At 58.8% G+C, this 19,412-nt stretch overlaps 2 protein-coding genes across 9 annotated transcripts in view; one reads left to right on the forward strand and one right to left on the reverse strand.

Moving 5' to 3' along the window:
- TECPR2 (tectonin beta-propeller repeat containing 2) overlaps nucleotides 1-3,250 on the forward strand; it is a 100,517-nt gene extending 97,267 nt beyond the window's left edge. For all 5 annotated transcript variants that reach the window (XM_042235524.1, XM_042235526.1, XM_042235527.1 and 2 more), the window contains exon 20: nucleotides 76-3,250. In XM_042235524.1, coding sequence (XP_042091458.1) covers nucleotides 76-227 — 152 coding nt within the window. In that variant the 3' untranslated portion in view covers nucleotides 228-3,250. The remainder of the gene's footprint in view (nucleotides 1-75) is intronic.
- Nucleotides 3,251-6,922: 3,672 nt separating this feature from the next.
- ANKRD9 (ankyrin repeat domain 9) lies at nucleotides 6,923-9,892 on the reverse strand. Of its 4 annotated transcripts, none has more exons than XM_042235529.2 (4): nucleotides 9,697-9,892; nucleotides 8,611-8,685; nucleotides 7,989-8,019; nucleotides 6,923-7,852 (listed from the first exon to the last, which is right to left on the reverse strand). In XM_042235529.2, exon 4 carries the CDS (start codon nucleotides 7,811-7,813, stop codon nucleotides 7,013-7,015), a length of 801 nt encoding a protein of 266 aa, XP_042091463.1. In that variant the 5' UTR covers nucleotides 7,814-7,852; nucleotides 7,989-8,019; nucleotides 8,611-8,685; nucleotides 9,697-9,892; the 3' UTR covers nucleotides 6,923-7,012. The 4 variants fall into 4 exon arrangements, with proteins under 4 accessions (XP_042091463.1, XP_060257463.1, XP_027813232.1 ...); XM_060401480.1 differs by lacking the exon at nucleotides 9,697-9,892 and adding an exon at nucleotides 9,103-9,358; XM_027957431.3 differs by having other exon boundaries at nucleotides 6,923-8,019.
- Between the last annotated feature and the right edge of the window lie 9,520 nt (nucleotides 9,893-19,412).

A 19,412-nucleotide genomic window follows, 5' to 3' on the forward strand; every position in this document is an offset into this window, starting at 1 on the left:
CCACCCCTAGGCAGTGCCTGCAGTCGTGGAGCCCCGGCTGGGGAGTAACCGTGTATGGCCGGCTCTCGCCCGCAGTGACCTCGTCAGACGAGCTGTGGGCAGTGGGCCCGCCCGGCTACCTCCTCCAGCGGCTGACGAGGACGTTCAGCCACTCGCATGGGGCCCAGGGCAGCCACGCCGCCACCCCCCACCCCGAGGACCTGGAGGACGAGTGGGAGGTCATCTGAAGAGGCTCCCAGGAGGGCAGACGCCAGGTCCCGAGTGGGGACACAGTCGGCCTCGGAGTCACTCGCCCCAGACACACCTCGCCAGCCCCCGTCAGACACGTCTAGCCAGGTCGGACGGCCCACTCTTGCTTTCATCCGTGTTCGTCTGCGTCTCGTCCCGGAACCCACAGCCTCAGCCGAGAGTCGAGCCGTCGCCGCAGCAGCAGGGCCTCTGGGCTCCCCGCTGGGGCCGGCGGCTGCTGCGGTCGCGTGTGCTAGTTCCCCGCCGTGCGCCGCGGCCCCAGCCCGGGTCAGCGCTGCCCTCTCCCGAGCGCACTCCCGCCGGGGCCCCGCCGCCTCTGAGACGCGGGTCCCGGCACACGTTCCCTGCGGACCCGCTGGATGGGACGCCAGCTGTGCCAGGATGGGGGCACATGCACGCACGCACGCACGTGCGCGCGCACACACACACCCCCCGCCTTGGGCCCTGGCCCTCCCCGGCAGACAGCTCAGCCGGAACAATAAAGGCCGGTGGGCGAACGGAACTGGCAGTGACGTGTGCGCGTGCATCCCAGGCGGCGCGGCCGGCAGTGCGGCCTGAGCCCCGCTGTGGCGCAGGAACGCCTCAGTGACAGCCCGCGCTGCTGGGGCATCGCAGAACCCGGGCACCTCAGAGGCGAACCCCCTAGTGATTGCCTTTTGTTTGTTGTATTACAAACCTACATGAGATACCTCATCTGAAGTCCGATCTTACACGTTTGAAATGTATTTTCTGGACCCAGTGGAAGGCCTCGCCTCTTCACGTGGTCTGTCCTGAGCCCGCGCTGTCCGCTGCGTGTCCTCCCCGGGCAGGGCAGCCTCCGTCAGCGGGCATCCGCCTCGGGAGGGTAGATGCCTTCACAGGGCCGCAGCTGGTGCCTGTGTGGTCCGTTGCTGCGTGTGGCCACGTCAGACTTCAGTCCGGGGCCTCGGCCCGCGGGGCCCACTCGCGTCGCCCGGCTCTGAGCGGCAGCCAGCGCCGCCCTGGCAGGACTCCGGCTGAGCTGCTTTTTTTAGCCTGCCCTTGGCGCGGGACCCTGTTACTCGATGCCTGTTTTCTACTAGGCAACTGTGTCCGAGAGCCCGTGGACCACAGGTGAAAAGCGGGAAGTAGCACTCTGTGGCAGGACCCAGCCAGGACGAGCAGTCGCAATGCCCGCCTGCACCTCGCACCTCACCCGGCCAGCGCTTCACGCGTGCCGACAGCGGAGGCCCCTGTCCCGCGCCCGCTGTGCCTTGCGCGGCCCCTCTCCCGCTCGGCTCTGCTGAACCCGCGGGACTTCAGGGCAGTGAGCCCCCGTCTGGTTTAATACTTTCACTTCAGTGCTTTGTACGAATTTCCTTTCTGGTTTTTCAGTTGTGCTTTGAGACAGTGCAATAAACTCGACCTCTCCCCGCCCAGTGCAGTCTGACGTCTGAAGGGGAGAAGCTGCCTTGAGTGGCGCTCGTGCAGGCTGTTCCCGCCGGTGCCACCGGAACTCTGCTGCTGGCGTTCCTGGCCCAGCTCCCCGCCAGGAGGGTGTGCGCGGGGGCGGTCCTGGGGGAATGTCACTCAAGAGGTGCCCCTGGGGGCAAGACCATGGGCCTGAATCTCCACCCACGATCCAAAACCAGATACCAGAAGTGCCCTGGTGGAAACCAGCAGGTGGAGAAAGATCGTGTTCATGACACAGCAGGACGGCCAGCCGCGTGCCAGCAAATGACCTGAATGAGACACGCCAGACTGGGGCAAGAGCCGGCTGGGCCTTGCGTGAGACTCCGAGAGCGCGTGGCCAGCGTTCCGGGGAAGGCCACAGACACCAGGCAAAGATGCCAGTCCTTTCCAAGGCACTTACGGCGTTCAATCCCTCTGTCAGACTCCCCACTGGGATTCTTTCTGTTGGGGGAGGCAGGGAAGACTCCGTAAAATAACGTTTGTGCCCACAGACTTGCCCCGAGGGTCTCCTAGCTCACTGGGGCTCCAGTGAGACCCGGCAAGGGAAAGTAAGTTGCTCGAGGCAGCACAGCGTGCTGGGATTGGACCCAGCTCCGGGGGCTCCAGGCCTGTGCTGGGAAGAAACAGGTGAGCGGTGCCGGGTGATGACGGGCTGTAGGTGGGTGGGCAGTGACATCAGGCAGCCCAGCAAGGACCATGGGGAGTTAGCCAGATGGAGGTGGGAGACTGCGGGCTGGCGTGGACCTCAGCCTGACCGCTCCGGTGAAGCAGATACCAAGTGGACGAGAGAACCTTAAAACCAGGGGACAAAGGACAGTAGCTGACTTCTGGATGGCAAGCGCTTTCTAAACCCCAAAGTGGTGGGGAAAGTCAGAGGAAAATAGTGTATTATTTCAATTAATTTCTTCAAATTATAACAATCTTATACTTTTTAAAAACCCATAAAACTAAAAGGGGAAAAAATTGCAGCAAGTCAGAGGAACAGCTGAGACGCACCTGTAAACAGGCGAAAGGGCACTGCCTTCTGACCCCCCAGGGTGCACGTGGAGCCGGCAGCAGCCTTCGGCCCTCACACCCTGAAATCCCTACTTCTAGAAACCTGTCCTCAAGAGCAAACCCTAAGTCAGGCACACCCCAGCAGCATCCGCAGTAATTGTGAAACGCTAAAAACAGCTGACCAACAGCAGCTGACCTTTGGGAACATTCCTCTCGTGAAACAGTTTGCAGCTGTTAAAACCGTGTGCCCTGGAGGAAATCTGTGCTGAGCAGCCTCTCAGGCCGTTTACTGTATCATCGCTAAATCTCTGGGGTGTGGTAAGGAGAATGTGGCTTTGTAGGACTTCCTACACAGGAAGATAACACAACGTTCGCGTTGCTCTCTTCTGCCTTCTGGTGGGTTTGAAACCTTTCATAGTAATTCCAGGGCACACAGGAGGGGCAGACACTACACACACAGCTGGCCTTGGTGGCTGGTGGTCGCCTATAGTGTGTACATTTTTGTATCTTTCGAATTTGAGCCATGTAAATGTATTATTTATTCCAAAAATAAAATTTACATTTTAAAGACTCAGTTCTCTCTAACGTCAACTCCTTATCATACCAATACTAGATGAATTAAATAATCACAAAATAAACACCAGAGGCTGTTTTACACAATGTTTTACAACATATGGAAATGCTTATTCTACAGTAAGTTTTTAAATACTCAATTTGATCTGATGTCCAATCTGTACATAAGAAATAACCATAGAAAAAAATCTTAGCACATGTATATAAGTGCATAGAAAAAAGCTAGAGGACACTAAAATGCACGCAGCAGTCGCCTGGGTGGTGGGGGGCCCACAGGCCGGCGGCCCCTTTACTTGGGAGCTGCGTGGTCAGGGCTCTGATCCATCCTGCCCTGGGGTTCCCAAGCACAGTTTGAGTGTTCTACCGTGAGCCAGCATCTATAAGCAGAAATTCTTTTTAAAAAGTCACTGAAGATACAGGAATCCCCTGGCAGTCCAGTGGTTAGGGCTGCAGGACTCCAGGCTTCCTGTGCCAGGGCCCAGGTTCCATCCCTGGGGGGCTGGGGGGGGGGGGGACTAAGATGCCCCTAAGCCACAAGGCATGGCCTAAAAAGAACACTGAAGATAGACATCTCTTCACCTCTGTCTTGACTGGGGTGGTTACACATGTACTGACAGGGGGCTAACTCCTCAAACCACACAACTGAAGTCTGCACTTACTACATGTCAGTCATGCCTCAGTTTTAAAACGGAGTGGGACAAAACCAGTCCCCACATCCACTCGGTCTCCTGGAGCAGAAGCTGGTTCTCCACTGCCTTCCCCTAACCCCACATTCGCCTTTCAGGAGGCATCCTTGTTCTGAACAGGACTGGGGAAAACTGCTCTCAGGACAATATTTGAAGGTTGAAGAAATCAGGAGGAAAGGAGATCAGTGGGGAAATCGAGGTAGTGATGGGAGGTCAGCACACGAGGAGGTGAAGCAAGGCCTCAGCGCGGGGTTGTGTCGCCACCGCCGAAGTGGGGCGCGGTTCAGGGCCGTGTGTCCCAGGCTCCAGGAACAAGTCACAGCACCTCCCCAACGGGCATCTGGGGTGCCCAGATTCTGGCCCCAGAGCTCTCCTGTTGGGAGTTCACCAGGCCCCAGGGGTGGGCATGCTGGAGGCAATCTGGTCAATGCCAGGTTTCCTTAGACAAGGTCCGTGGAATGAAGGAAGCGGACAGAGGAACTCTGGCCCAGAGACATGGGCCTTGCTCCAGGCAGAGCCGTTGCCTGTGAGAAGCCACCAAGGCCACCTGCCAACAGCCGAGAGCCGCATCTCCCGGCTGCCTCTGACCCCCTCCAGGCCCCCAGGCTCATTGCCAGGGCGGTGGTGATGGGGCTGGGGAGGGGCCCCTGCAGGAGCTGGAGGGCCCCGGGGAGCGATAAGACGAGCACCGGAACCCAGCTGCCCTCGCGCTGGCCAGCGGCAGCAACCAGATATCCCCGAGACCAGATAGCCCCGTGCTGGGCTCTGGTTCTTTGCACTCACTGACACCAGGGCGCCCTGAGCCAGGTAGCCCCAGTTTCCGCAGGAGCTGCGCCAGGAATCAGGCCCCACTCTGCTTCCACAGGGTGTCCTCGGCCTTCTGGCGGCTCCCTGTCCCGCCCAGCCACAGCGAGGACACCCCCATTGCCCTCCACCCCCTAAGCTATGAAGCTAGGCTCTGGCTGGACCCCCCACCCCCACCCCCGCTCTGGTGCCCACAACTCCTGCCCGGATCCTGCCCTGCACACAAGGAGCTTCCCAAGGGCCACCTCCTGCTCACTGGACAATGGATTCTGTGGGGTCCCCACCAGGGAGCCCGCCCAACCCTGTATCACCCCATCCTCAGCCCAGGGAGCTCAAAGGAGTTTGTCACCAACGGGGCAGCTGTAGGTCTAGTGGGGAAGCGAGTGAGGGCCTAGCCCTGGGCCTCGGGCCAGGAGGGCTCAGCCCACAGGGGCCAGAGCTGGGAGCAGGGAGACACGAGGGCAAGTCTGCACGCCTTGCACGTGCCTGGGCTCTCTGCAGGCAGCAGCTCCAGGGCACAAGGGCGCCCTGAGTCCCCAGCGCCTCCCAAGCCCGGCCCCTAGGAGCCACAGCACGTGGTCTGCATTCGCCATCCCCTCCAAGGAGCGTGCCTCCCCAGCAACACATTCCCTGCCTTCATACCCCGGGGCTCCTGATGCCCCACACTTTAAGGTAGAAGAGATGTTAGTATCCACTGCCCGCCAAGTGTCAAGGTTCAGAAAGTCTGTTTAACTGGGCCAGGACACACAGTGGGAAGGGAGGCACCCTCACCCCCACCCAGAATCTAGGGTCAGCACTGGGCAGAACTGACCCCCACTGTCCCCTCCCCCATAGGGCTGTGCTCCTGCCCACCCTACATTTCCCAGAAACATCCTTTTAGGTAGGGAGCTTGGAGATGCTCCAAAACCCCTCTGAGGGCAGTCAGGGACACTGAGGCCCAAGGCAGGGATGTGCCCAAAGTCATCCTGCGAAGAAGTGGCAGATACAGACCAGAACCAGGGCACTCCCACCCCACCCCTCTCCTCCCATGGCCACCACCCTGGCACTGCCACCAGCCCCCAAGCCTCTTCCACCCCCAGCCAGGCTCCCCTCAGGGACACCAGGGGCAAGGTGGGGAGTGGGCACCCCTGGCTGAGCAGTCAGAGGTCATCAGGCAGCTCCTGAGCCCTCGACTCCTGGCAGCACACCGTGGCTCTCCAGCCCAGCAGGCATGGGTTGAATTTCACTGCCCTGCAGAACTCCCAGGCGCAACAACCTGGCCATCATCCCTGATCCCAACACTCCTCCAGGCATGGACGCTGCTTTCCCTTGATCCTTAAGGGTTATGGTAACATCTGCTGACAAGTCTCCATCTTCAAACCCTTCCAGCAGAAACCAGCTCTACCGGCTGAGGCAGGAGAGCTTGCCCACAGGGTGTTGCCAGCACCCACAGGTGCCATCGAGCATCGGGGGCTGGGTCCTCGGAGCCCATGCCCAGGGCAAGCGGCAGGCCTGGAAGAAGGCACATCTAACCCCAGGTGAGGGGAGGCTGGAGCCAGGGGCCCCAAGCAGCTGCATCCACCAGAACAGAGGTGAGAAGCAGGGGCCCCGACACCAACTGCCAGAGGAAAGAAAAAGGGACAAGAGGGCGAGTCCAGGCCTAGGCCTGTGTGGGTGGGAAGAGCGCCAGCGATACCCAAGGAGGGGCAGTGGCCAGGGTGGGGTGGGGAGGAACAGGAGGCACGGCCTGGGTCCTGGCCCCACCACCTGGCGCGCAGGCCCTTCTCCGTCCTCAGCTCTAAGAACCCGAGCCCAAGCCCGAGCCCACAGGGCAGCTGGCGAGGCCCCTCTTGCTGCCGGGGTAGAGGCCCTCCAGCCAGCGCCCCCACGGCGGTTCCCTCAGCCTCCAGGCCTTTGCACAAGCCGGCCCCCAGCACCTGCCCAACTCCTCCTCCGCTCAGCTGTCTCTCCCTCTGGAACACCTTCCGGAGGCTCTAAATCAAGGCGGGGCTCCGGTCCTCGGGTCTGCGCAGGGAGCTGAGGACAGGGCCCGGCTCTCAGAAGTTGCCTGACCTCGCAGCCCCGCTCCACGCACCCAGGGAGGTGTGGAGCTGAGCGCGGCCGCATCCGGAAGCCGCAGCTCACGGCTCGCCTGCCCATCCTGTCCTGGCCCCCCGAAGCACGCCAACAGACGAAAACAGAGGTTCTGCCGTCCAGAAACAATATATGTAAAGTGCCAGGTACAACGCTCTTAAAAATTGTATGCTCCAAAAGTCCAGGGTCTGGAGCGCGCTCTAGCCCTTGCCCGTGAGGTCCAGCGGCTGCAGGAAGGGCGGCAGCGGCAGCTCATCCAGGGCCTCGGGGAAGCGGCCGGGTGAGATGGCGGTGACCAGCACCTGCATGGCGCGCGCGAAGAGCGAGGGCGGCGCGAGGCCCGCCAGCCACTGGAACTTCTCCTCACCCAGCAGCCGCCGCCAGCGTGGCCGGTCGCCCAGCAGCTCGCGGCGGGCCGGGCCGGCGGCGTCCGCGGGCGTGTACAGCGCCAGCAGGTCGAGCAGCAGCAGGCGGCGCTGGCGCGGCTCCCCAAGCGGCGGCGCGGGCGCCCCGGAGGCCGCAGGGGCAGCAGCCCCGGCGTCGCGGCCCAGCTGGCGCAGCAGCAGCTCGAGCGGCGTTAGGCCGCCGCCATCGCGCAGGCCGGGCGAGGCGCCGTGGCCGAGCAGCAGGAAGAGGCACTCGGGGCGCACCAGCTCGCAGGCCACGTGCAGCGCCGTGCCACCACCCTCCACGCGGCTGCAGCCGCGCCGGTCGAGCAGGCGCGCGCGCTCCTCGGCCGGGAAGTCGCGCACGGTGCGCAGGATGCGGCGCAGAATGCCCACGCGGTTGTAGCGCACGGCCAGCGCCACGTGCGGCCCCGGCGCCGCGCAGCAGCGGAAGCCAGCGCTCGGAGGCGCGAGCGCGCGCCGCGGGAAGGTGGCCAGCAGGTAGTGCGCGTACCCCTGGTGGTCGTGCACGAGCGCGTAGAGCAGCGCCTCGGACGGCGAGTAGGCGGCAGCACGGCCGCGCTCGTCCCAGTGGAAGGCCTCGCTGGCGCGCATGTCCTCCAGCAGCCAGACGGGCAGCAGGTCGCGCACGGCCTGGTAGAAGGCGAACGACGACTTGCGGCACTGCTTCTGTGCCCTAGAGCGCGCCGCCCCCGCGCCCTCGGGCCCGCCTTCCGCGCCGCCCCCCGGCAGTCGCGCGTCCCACGGCATGCTGGCTGGGCGTCCTCACCTCACGGCATGGGCCCCCGGGGGCCGACCACCTGCGAGCAGAGAGGTCCAGTGAGGGTCGAGGATCCAGGCGGGAGGGGGGGGGTCTCCTGTCGAAGCCCCCCACGCCTCCCCACCTGGCTGGGCCTGTCTGGTACCGGCCTCCCCCGCCCACCCCCAGCCTCCGACGGGCTGTCCCAGTCACTCCTCAACAGCTCGCTTCTCTTCCAGGCCCTGAACCACCTCCCACATCCTGGATCTAGCGGCAGACGGTGGCCCTCCCTGAGATCGTCTCCTTATCTGGTACCTCGACTAAGGACCCCCTTCCCCTGCCTCTGCCCTCATAGCCCCCCACCTACCGTTGCCAAGACCACACTGAAACCTCACACCCCCTCCAGCCCAGGGACCCGCCAGAAGAGTTCCTGCTCCCACCTGCGGCAGCTGCACCCAACCCCAATTAAGGAAAAAGCCAGGTCGGGGGTGGGGGTGTAGGAGAGCTGCATCTCACATCTCAAGCTGAACCAAACCCTTTCTGTAGCCCAAACTCCCTCTCCCCAACTCCATCTAACCTTGACCCTGCCATCTGACCCCTGTCTGCAGCTAGGAGACCCTGCCCAGGGGCAGAGCTCCTGACTCAGACCTACCTGGTTAGTGCACCGCAATGACCAAGTTCTGTGCAGGTGGGTGTATCACTGTCCTCTGAGCCTCAGCTTCCTCATCTGTAAGAAAGAGGGAAGGCAGGCTGGGAGCCACAGCAGGGAGGGGGGCCTCCAGCCTTCCACCCAAACATGGTGTTTCCGTGCCGTCCCCGCCCCAAGCTCCCGCGAGGAGGCAGGGGGATGAAATCAACCAAGAGACCGGTGTGTACACTCTTCAGGGCCTGCAGACCCCGCCCCAGGTCTGCTAGCTCCCTTGGTCTTCCCAGAGGCTGGACGAAGCAGGGCTTGGCATCCCACTTTCCAGCAAGGGACAAACTTGTCCAAGGTCAGCCGGCAAGTCATGGCAGAGCCAGGCCTGGACCCAAGATCTCCTACCTCGTATTTCGGGCTCATTCCAGAAGTGGGGGGACCCGCCAACCCACCGGAAACCCAGCTTGAGCCCTAACCTTGTCCCCAAAGCCCCCTGCACCAACCAACCTGAGCCCTGACTTCCAGCCCCTGGCCCCAGCTCCCCACCGCATTTTGTCAAGGGTAAGCCCTTGGGTCACAAGGGCCCTGGGTCAGCGGGTAGGCTGAGTCCACACACACCGGGTAACTTAAGTTACAGAGACGGGCACGGGGCAGGGGGCGGAGGGGAGCTGGAGCCACAGCGCCCTTTAAGGGGGCACCGTGACTGGAAAGCGGCGCCCCACGCCGGGGCCTCCGCACCCCGGGTGTACCCTGTGTGGACACTGGGCGCCGGGCGGGTTACGTAAAGTTGGGCCGGCCTCACGTCACTGGGCAGCGAGTCACGGTCGCGGCTCAGTGAATGGGGGGTGGGGGCTGGGCCACCGAGGGCAAGGCCGCGCGCCCAGGGCCGCCCGCCAGCTCCGCCCCGGACCCCACCGGCCGCACGGCCGGACCCCGGGTCGCGGGGGGGCGAGGCCAGAGTATCTGCAGGCCAGTGGCCGGCGCAGCGAGGGCTGCACCTGCGTGAGCGTGTGTCCAGGGAGAATGGGGGGGGGCGGTGGCCAGGGAGTCGCGCCTGGGGCGGGAGCCGCACGCCGAGCGGGCCGAGGAAGGGGGACTCACCTTGGGGGCTGGAGGGGCCGCGAGCCTGGCGTCCCCGCCCCCGCGGCGGGCGGGAGCGCGCGCCGTCTCCCCGCGGGTCCGTGCGCAGGCGAAGCTCCCAGGACAGACGGACGGGAGGCCGCCGCCGCCGCCCGCGCCCGCCTCAGCCGCGCTCTGAGCCGCCGCTGCCGGATCGCTGGGCTGCGGTGCCGGCGCCGGCGGCGGGCGGGCGGGCGGCGGGCGGCGCAGTGCGGCCCGGGCCGGGCAGGACCGCTGGGCCGCCCGCCGCCGCCATTGGCCCGCGCCGCCGGCCTCCGCCGGCGCCTATTGGCCACCGCGCTGCACCATTGTTACGTCACCGGCCGGCGGGCGGGGCACCCGGGGGGACCCGCGGAAAAGTTGGGAGAAACTTGCGGGCGCACGGGGGGCGGGGCCGCGATGGGAGCGAGCGGGGCGGGGCTCCCGGAAACCCGAGTGGCTGGCGGAGAAGGGCTCCCGGCTCCCGGCGGCTGGCCACCCGCGCCGGGAGGGCCCCTCGGCCTGCGGTGCCTCCGCTCAGCGAGTCTGTGCTCGCACTCAGGCGCCCGGGCTCCGTCGAGCGTGACTCTCCTCGGCACCCCACGAGACGTCTTCCACGTCCCCTTTGCACTGACCCTCTGTGACCTTGGGGATGACCTCCGGGACTGTTTTCCCGGGACCGCACGTGGAGGGGGAAGGGGTTGTGACCCCTAAGGGTCCCCGGCCGCGTTCTGCCCCAGAGGGTCCGGGCATCTGGAGCCCCTGCTCCAGGCTGACTTTCCCAGGGAATGGATGGTGAACCGGATGCAAACAGTCACTTATCAGCGCCTAGCTGCACCAATCTCTGTGCTAAACACGCTTGATTTCATTTCCACAGCCAGTGGCGGTGGGAATTATGACCCCTGATTCACCAACCATGAAATCGGGTCTCACAGGGAGGTGACCTTCATGCGTTGTTGTTGTCCAGTCGCTCAGTCTTGTCCGACTTTGCGACCCTGTGGACGGCCACACTCTGGGCTTCCCTGTCCTTCACCATCTCCCGGAACTTGTTCAAACTCAAGCCCATCGAGTCGGTGATGCCATCCAACAATCTCTTCCTCTGTCGTCCCCTTCTCCTCCTGCCCTCAGTCTTTCCCAGCATCAGGGTCTTTTCTAATAAGTCAGCTCTTCTCATCAGGTGGCCAAAGTATTGGAGCTTCAGCTTCAGCATCGGTCCTTCAAGTGAGGAACACACAAAAGGGAAGCTAGACACGTGTTTCTTTTCTTCAGACATTTATGATTGAAGGGGCCCTGCCCACCTGGCCTTTCTACAAGTAGCACACGCATGCCCAAGATCCCACCAGACCCTGCCACCCAAACTGCTGCCTACCTTAGTGCAACAAGGCCCTGCAGGCCTTACCATACCTTGAGGGGAGGTGGGGGCGGGGATCCATGATGGTGCCTGCTCAGTCATGTCCGACTCTCTGCCGCCACATGGACTGTAGCCTGACAGGCTCTTCTGTCCATTGAATTTTCCAGGCAAGAATACTGCAGTGGGGTGCCATATCCTACCTACTCCACGGGATCTTCCCAACCCAGGGATCGAACCTATGTCTTTTGCATCTCCTGCACTGACAGGCAGATTCTTTACCACTGGTGCCACCTGGGCAGCCCTGATCAGCACCAGATGAACAGAGATGGCCGTGGACCACGGTTGGGGTCCGGGGAGCACCGGGCTGGGAGTCCAGGCTCCGCCTCTGCCCCGCCTCACCTCTCACTGTGTCCTCCCCTCTCCAGGCCTCAGTCTCCTACATTTTCTCTCAGCTGTCAGGTTGCTGATGTTTCTGACGGAGGACAAAGTGAAGTGAAATCGCACAGTCGTGTCCGACTCTTTGCGACCCCATGGACTGTAGCCTACCAGACTTCTCCGTCCATGGGATTTTCCAGGCAAGAGTACTGGAGTGGGTTGCCATTTCCTTCTCCAGGAGATCTTCCCAACCCAGGGATCGAACCCAGGTCTCCTGCACTGCAGGCAGACGCTTTACCCTCTGAGCCACTAGGAAGAGCAAAGCAGATAGAAATTCTGGGGTTGACATTTGGCCTTTCATACCCCCAGGCCCTGGGAAACAAGCTAGGGAGGTGGTGTCCCAACTGAACTCCCTGTGGTTCAAGACACTAACCACACAGCTCCCACGTGCCCAGGCTGCTCCTCAAGGGCTATAGGTGAGACCTCACACCGTCTCCACGGCCACCAGTGGGCTGAGGGTGAAGGGGCATCGGCTGTAGGTGTCTGCTGTGCAGCTGGCCTCTGGGCAACTGTCTCTCCACCCCCAGCCCCCTTGGCCCTCTGCTTCGACTTGCCCTCCCCACTGCTTGCTGCTGGCTTTCCTAAAGGGAAAGAGCCTTTTTGAAGGCCTCTCTCAACATAAAATCTGGCCCCGTTGCTACTTAGAAGCTGCCTTCAGAAATGAACTTAGCCAGAAAGACCAGGTGAGGCAGAGGAAAGGTGATCCTGGTCAGGACACAACCGGGGCAAAGGTCGGCCGTGACTGAGGGCAGCTGCAGAGGGCAGCGGGAGGGGATCCTAAGGCCTTGAAGGCCAGGACGAGGAGCTGGGGTTTGTCCCGAGGACCTGGAGGCGGAGGGGGGTGGATTATTTCAGGCATAAATAATAGTATTGATAACTTTTCAATACCTGGGAACCCATGAACCCGGTTAGGAATGAACCTGTGGGGACGTCTGAAGGCCGATGTGCCCGTCCGGCGGCCCAGCCCCGCGCTGGCACTCCCCACAGCGGTGGCGGACCTTGTAACCCTCTGGTCAGCTCCATCAGCTACCAGCCTCGACAGGCTGCCTTTCTCTCCTAGGTCACTTCCAGACTCGCCCCCTGGGGTACATGTTGCTCTGGGTCCCGTGCCATCCCTGCAGAGGAACCTTCTGCTGGCGAGAGCTGCCTGTGCCCAGCGCGGGTGTGGGGCCCTGGTGCTACTGTGAACGCCTTCCCCGCGCCTCCGTGGGGCTGTGACGGCTGCCAGCCGTCCAGGGTGGCCGTGGGGGCAGGTCCCCCCACCACCCCAGAGAAGCAGCATCCTGCCGTCTCGGGCTGTGGACGGGGCTGTGAACAGAGCTTCCCCAGGAGGGCAGATGGGCTTGGTGGGGAGTGAAGGGCCTGGGGGTGGGGAGCGGGCACAAGCCGGGGCAGAGGGCTCAATTTCCACAGACTAAGAGGGGATCTGAGGGTGGGCAGTCAGCCTTCTAAATATGGCTTTGACCTTTGACCCTGTCATGCTCGCATCAGACCTGACCCAAGACACACTCCCCTCTCTCCTGGGAGAGCTTGTCTCACCCACGGGCAGGTGTCCGCGTGCGCCCAGGTCAAGAGGGACCCAAGGGTCAGTGCGAGGACTAGGGGAGCAAGGGCTCTGAGCAGGGGCCCAGCAGGGGCTGGGGGTCTTTTCTCAGGCCCCTCTGGCTGCAGGGAGCCAACCCCAGGGGCAGAGGGTGGAAGCCCCTGTAGCCGACCGGCCTGGGAAGGGGTGGCTGGGGTGAGTGACAGGGAGCTCACGGGGGAGAAGCAGAAGCAGGGAATCCTGTGTGTGCTCGGGGCAACTGGGCAGCGTCCAAGGGCGAGAGCACAGTCCAGAATGCCTCCCCGTCAGGCTGAGCACGTGGAAGCGTGGGGAGGAGCAGGGCGCCCCCAAAGACGCCTGTCAGCCGCTCTGGGGGGTCTCATGGCAACAGGAAGTGGAGGGAGAAGCCCTGGCCGGCGATAGAGAGAAGGTACTGGAAGCCTGACATGGGAGGGAAGGTTGGGAGGCCAGGCTTGACACCTAGCACACAGGGTAGGGAGAGGAGGTGGGCAGAGCCAGGAGCTGGGAGAGGCCGCCAGGGGTCAGGGGTCGGAGGGCACAGGCGCCCTGTGGAGGAGAGAGTGGCCACCTGGGGCAAGTGCCACCAGAGGGTCGGGAGGATTTGGCTACACGGAGGTCATGGTGCCCTTTCCAGAAGGTCATGGGCGGCTGGAGAAGCCTGTGGAGAGGGGACTGGGGGAAGGGCTGGGAAAGATGTGTAGGAGCAGAGGAGAAGGGGCGGGAGGTGAGCAGGGCTAAAGAATGCGAGAGACGGGGGTTCCCTGGCAGTCCGGTGGTTTGGACTCGGCGTTTCCACTCAGTGGGCCGGGTTCCCATCCCTGGTAGGGGAACCGAGATCCCACAAGTCTCCTGGTTGGGCCAAAATGAATGAAAGAGTGAACACGGAATACATAAGTGGTGCACGTGCAGACACGTGTGCGCCAGGTCCTGGCTGGCTGTGCTGTGTGCACGTGTGTGTACACGTGTCCGTGTGCAGTGTGCCTGTGTGCTCATGTGAGCAGGACACCAATGCAGGAAAGACCTGTGGCGCCAGGACCTTCAGGCCCTCGGGGACGGCCACCAGGCGTGGAGGGGAGCCCCCAGCCTCCAGCATGGACCCTTCTTCCTGGGCGGCGTAGGGTTGGGCATGGGTGCCAATGAGCGCACGGGTGAGTCAGAGGTCTGCTTTGATGGCTTCTGTTTCCAAGGTCATCTGCTGAGCGTGACAAGGGGTGCAGGGCGGGGCTGGAGAGGAGTTCATTGACCACGCGGAGATCCTCCTGACCTGAGTCCCAGCTGCCGCCAGCAAGCCTGGCCCGTGGCATCAGAGCAGAGGGCAGGTGGCAGGTGGCCTGGGCCTGGGAGCACAGTTCGGGGTGCGCACTGCGCAGGGAGTCGGGGGCACAGAGCTTCCTGGGGGAGGCTGGTGCCAAATGAGCTGGGTGCTAGTCACTGCTCACCAGCTGTGTGTGACTGCACCTGTCCGAGCGCCAGTCGCTTACCTGTGAAATGAGTCAGGTAGATTTTTGGATCTCAAAAGGAAGGTGTTCCAGGGGGCAGGCTTGGCCATGGCCAGTTGGGAAGTGGCCAGGATCAGGCAAGAGGCTGGGAACATCCCTCTTACCCCCACCTCACCTGGGCTCTGCGCTTCCACCACTGGGCTGGACCGGGTCAAAGCCCACCTAGCCTCCAAGGGTCTGTATTCAGAATGAATAAGGAGCTCCTGCAGCCAATTAGTGGAGAAGGCAATGGCACCCACTCCAGTACTCTTGCCTGGAAAATCCCATGGGTGGAGGAGCCTGGTGGGCTGCAGTCCATGGGGTCGCTAAGAGTCGGACACGACTGAGCAACTTCACTTTGACTTTTCACTTTCATGCAGTGGAGAAGGAAATGGCAACCCACTCCAGTATTCTTGCCTGGAGAATCCCAGGGACTGGGGAACCTCGTGGGCTGCCGTCTATGGGGTCGCACAGAGTCAGACACGACTGAAGCAGCGACTTAGCAGCAGCAGCAGCAGCCAATTAGAAGGACTAACCCAGGAAGATGGGGGAGGGGTATGAATAGGCAGTTCACAGGTTGGCCAGTAGATGCCTGATACTCAGCTCTAATGATTCTCCTAATGGCAAAACCCAAGGAGACAGAAAACAGCCTGTACCGACAAGGTCAGGAGTCAGGCCCTCACTCTCACACGAGGGGCGGGCAAGCACCTGGGTAAGGCCCACCAGCGGGGAAAACACTTGGGCTGTTGGGTCCAGCGGTACCTTTTGTGGGTATCTTACTCCAGATAAATACTGGCCCAAGTGCCAGGTTCCATGTACGATGCTCACTGTTATGGTTTTTGTTCACGTGCTTAATTCTTTACAATTTTAGGAGAGAATTCAAGCTTAATTTTATAGGCAGACCTCAGAGATACTGCAAGCTCCGTTCCAGACACCATGATAAAGCAAGTATCGCAATAAAAGGAGACACAAAAGTATTTTGGCTTCCCCAGGCATGTGAGCGTTACATTCACACTTCACTAGAGTTTACTAGGCGTGCAAGAGTGATACGTCTAAACAACCAAGGTTTGTTTCAGTTCAGTTGCTCGTGTCCGACTCTTTGTGACCCCATGGACTGCAGCACGCCAAGCTTCCCCGTCCATCACCAACTCCTGGAGCTTGCTCAGACTCATGTCCGTTGAGTCAGTGATGCCATTCAGCCATCTCATCTCTGTCGTCCCCTTCTCCTTCCGCCTTCAATCTTTCCCAGCATCAGTCTTTTCCAATGAGTCAGCTCTTCGCATCAGTGGCCAAAGTACTGGAGTTTCACCTTTAGCATCATTCCTTCCAAAGAAATCCCAGGGCTGATCTCCTTCAGAATGGACAGGTTGGATCTCCTTGCAGTCCAACGGACTCTCAAGAGTCTTCTCCAACGCCACAGTTCAAAAGTCTCAGTTCTTCGGTGCTCAGCTTTCTTTATAGTCCAACTCTCACATCCATACGTGAGCATTGGAGAAACCATAGCTTTGACTAAATAGACCTTTGTGTGTAAAAGAATGTCTCTGCTTTTTAATATGCTGTCTAGGTTGATCATAGCTTTTCTTTCAAAGAGCAAGAATCTTTTAATTTCATGGCTGCAATCACCATCTGCAGTGATTTTGGAGCCCCCCAAAATAAAGTCTGACACTGTTTCCCCATCTATTTGCCATGAAGTGATGGGATCAGATGTCATGATCTTAGTTTTCTGAATGTTGAGCTTTAAGCCAGCTTTTTCACTCTCCTCTTTCACTTTCATCAAGAGGCTATTTAGTTCCTCTTTGATTTTCGCCGTACAGGTGGTATCATCTGCATATCTGAGGTTATTGATATTTCTCCTGGCAATCTTGATTCCAGCTTGTGCTTCAGCCAGCCTGGCATTTCTCATGCTGTCCTCTGCACATAAGTTAAATAAGCAGGGTGACAATACACAGCACACATACTCCTTTTCCTATTTGGAACCAGTCCATTGTTCCATGTCTGGTTTGACCTATTGCTTCTTGACCTGCATACAGATTTCTCAGGAGGCAAATAAGGTGGTCTGGTATCCCCATCTCTTTAAGAAAATCACGGTACATACCTTAATTAAAAACTAGTTTCTTGTGGGGCTTCCCTGGTGGTCTAGTGGCTGAGACCACGTGCTCCTGAGGTAGGGGGCTGAGATTTGATCCCTGGTGGGGGAGCTAGATCCCACATGCTGCAACTAAGAGTTTGCTTGGCGCAGCTGAAGACCCCTTGTGCTGCAATTAAGACCTGATACCATCAAATAAATAAATTAACTTATTAAAAACATTACTTCATTGCTAAAAATGCCAAGTATGATCTTGGCTTCAGTGAGATGTAGTGGGAACATAGCTGATGACAGAAATCAGAAAAATATAAATGAGAAGGTTAGAAATATTGTGAGAATTACCAGAATGTGATACAGGGACACGAAGTGAGGAAACGCAGCTGGGAAAATGGCGCCCGTAGACTTGCTCGCCGGAGGATAGCCACCAGCCTTCCGTCCGAGAAAAGCGGAGAGTCTGTGGGGCACCGGGAAGTGAAGCGCAGTAAAGGGAGGGCTGCCTTGGAAGACAGTGCAGCTCAACCACCAAATAGACCGTCACTGCTGTGGGTTTTTTTCTCTGAATTTTTTTAAATTATGAAAGTATGATACTGCTGTTTTCAATAAAAAAATGGGAATGTCCTAGGTGGCCGTCTGAAGGGGCACACAAAACGGTTGTGATGCCTTTTCCCAGCTGGAAGGCTTGCATCCTCCCCCACCCCCGGGGCCCTGCTGGCTCGCAGAGAGGACCTTGTGTAGGCCTGCAGCCTAGGGCACCTCTCCCTCACACCCCCCACGCCCCCACCCGCGGTGAGACACTCTTGATAGCATCTCTCAGTCCATGGGGAATCCCTGGAGACAGCCATGCCTGAGGACTCCGGCTCTCTCATTAAGTGAGCCAGCTGGATTTTTATTTTTTAATGCACTATTTAATTACATGAATATTTTATCTAATATTTATATTAAAATATAAATCTCTTACTTCAGTTCAGCTCAGTCGCTCAGTTGTGTCCGACTCTTTGTGACCCCATGAATCGCAGCACGCCAGGCCTCCCTGTTCATCACCAACTCCCGGAGTTCACTCAGACTCACATCCATCGAGTCCGTGATGCCATCCAGCCATCTCATCCTCTGTCGTCCCCTTCTCCTCCTGCCCCCAGTCCCTCCCAGCATCAGTGTCTTTTCCAATGAGTCAACTCTTCGCATGAGGTGGCCAAAGTACTGGAGCTTCAGCTTTAGCATCATTCCTTCCAAAGAAATCCCAGGGTTGATCTCCTTCAGAATGGACTGGTTGGATCTCCTTGCAGTCCAAGGGACTCTCAAGAGTCTTCTCCAACACCACAGTTCAAACGCATCAATTCTTTGGCGCTCAGCCATCTTCACAGTCCAACTCTCACATCCATACATGACCACAGGAAAAACCATAGCCTTGACTAGACGGACCTTAGTTGGCAAAGTAATGTCTCTGCTTTTGAATATACTGTCTAGGTTGGTCATAACTTTTCTTCCAAGGAGTAAGCGTCTTTTAATTTCATGGCTGCAGTCACCATCTGCAGTGATTTTGGAGCCCCAAAAAAAGAAAGTCTGACACTGTTTCTACTGTTTCCCATCTATTTCCCACGAAGTGATGGGACCGGATGCCATGATCTTCGTTTTCTGAATGTTGAGCTTTAGGCCAACTTTTTCGCTCTCCTCTTTCACTTTCATCAAGAGGCTTTTTAGCTCCTCTTCACTTTCTGCCATAAGGGTGGTGTCATCTTCATATCTGAGGTTATTGATATTTCTCCCGGCAATCTTGATTCCAGCTTGTGTTTCTTCCAGTCCAGCGTTTCTCATGATGTACTCTGCATAGAAGTTAAATAAGCAGGGTGACAATATACAGCCTTGACGTATGCCTTTTCCTATTTGGAACCAGTCTGTTGTCCCATGTCCAGTTCTAACTGTTGCTTCCTGACCTGCATACAGATTTCTCAAGAGGCAGGTTAGGTGGTCTGGTATTCCCATCTCTTTCAGAATTTTCCACAGTTTATTGTGATCGACACAGTCAATGGCTTTGGCATAATCAATAAAGCAGAAATAGATGTTTTTTTTTGGAACTCTCTTGCTTTTCTATGATCTTGTGGATGTTGGCAATTTGATCTCTGGTTCCTCTGCCTTTTCTAAAACCAGCTTGAACAACAGGGAGTTCACGGTTCACCCATTGCTGAAGCCTGGCTTGGAGAATTTTGAGCATTACTTTACTAGCATGTGAGATGAGTGCAATTGTGCGGTAGTTTGAGCATTCTTTTCCATTGCCTTACTTTGGAATTGGATTGAAAACGGACCTTTTCCAGTCCTGTGGCCACTGCTGAGTTTTCCAAACTTGCTGGCATATTGAGTGCAGCACTTTCACAGCATCATCTTTCAGGATTTGAAACAGCTCAACTGGAATTCCATCACCTCCACTAGCTTTGTTCGTAGTGATGCTTTCTAAGGCTCTTGACTTCACATTCCAAGATGTCTGGCTCTAGAGTAGAGGTCACATCATCATGATTATCTGGGTCATGAAGATCTTTTTTGTATAGTTCTTCTGTGTATTCTTGCCACCTCTTTTTAATATCTTCTGCTTCTGTTAGGTCCAGACCATTTCTGTCCTTTATCGAGCCCATCTTTGCATGAAATGTTCCCTTGGTATCTCTAATTTTCTTGAAGAGATCTCTAGTCTTTCCCGTTCTGTTGCTTTCCTCTATCTCCTAGTATTTTATTTAATATGTAAATCATCTAGTTTTAGGATTAGGCCAATTGGAGACAGGGCTTTGTCACTTGAAAAAGCCCTGACTCAAGGGTATT

The sequence above is a fragment of the Ovis aries genome, chromosome 18, assembly GCF_016772045.2.
Source record: "Ovis aries strain OAR_USU_Benz2616 breed Rambouillet chromosome 18, ARS-UI_Ramb_v3.0, whole genome shotgun sequence".
Classification (NCBI taxonomy): domain Eukaryota; kingdom Metazoa; phylum Chordata; class Mammalia; order Artiodactyla; family Bovidae; genus Ovis; species Ovis aries.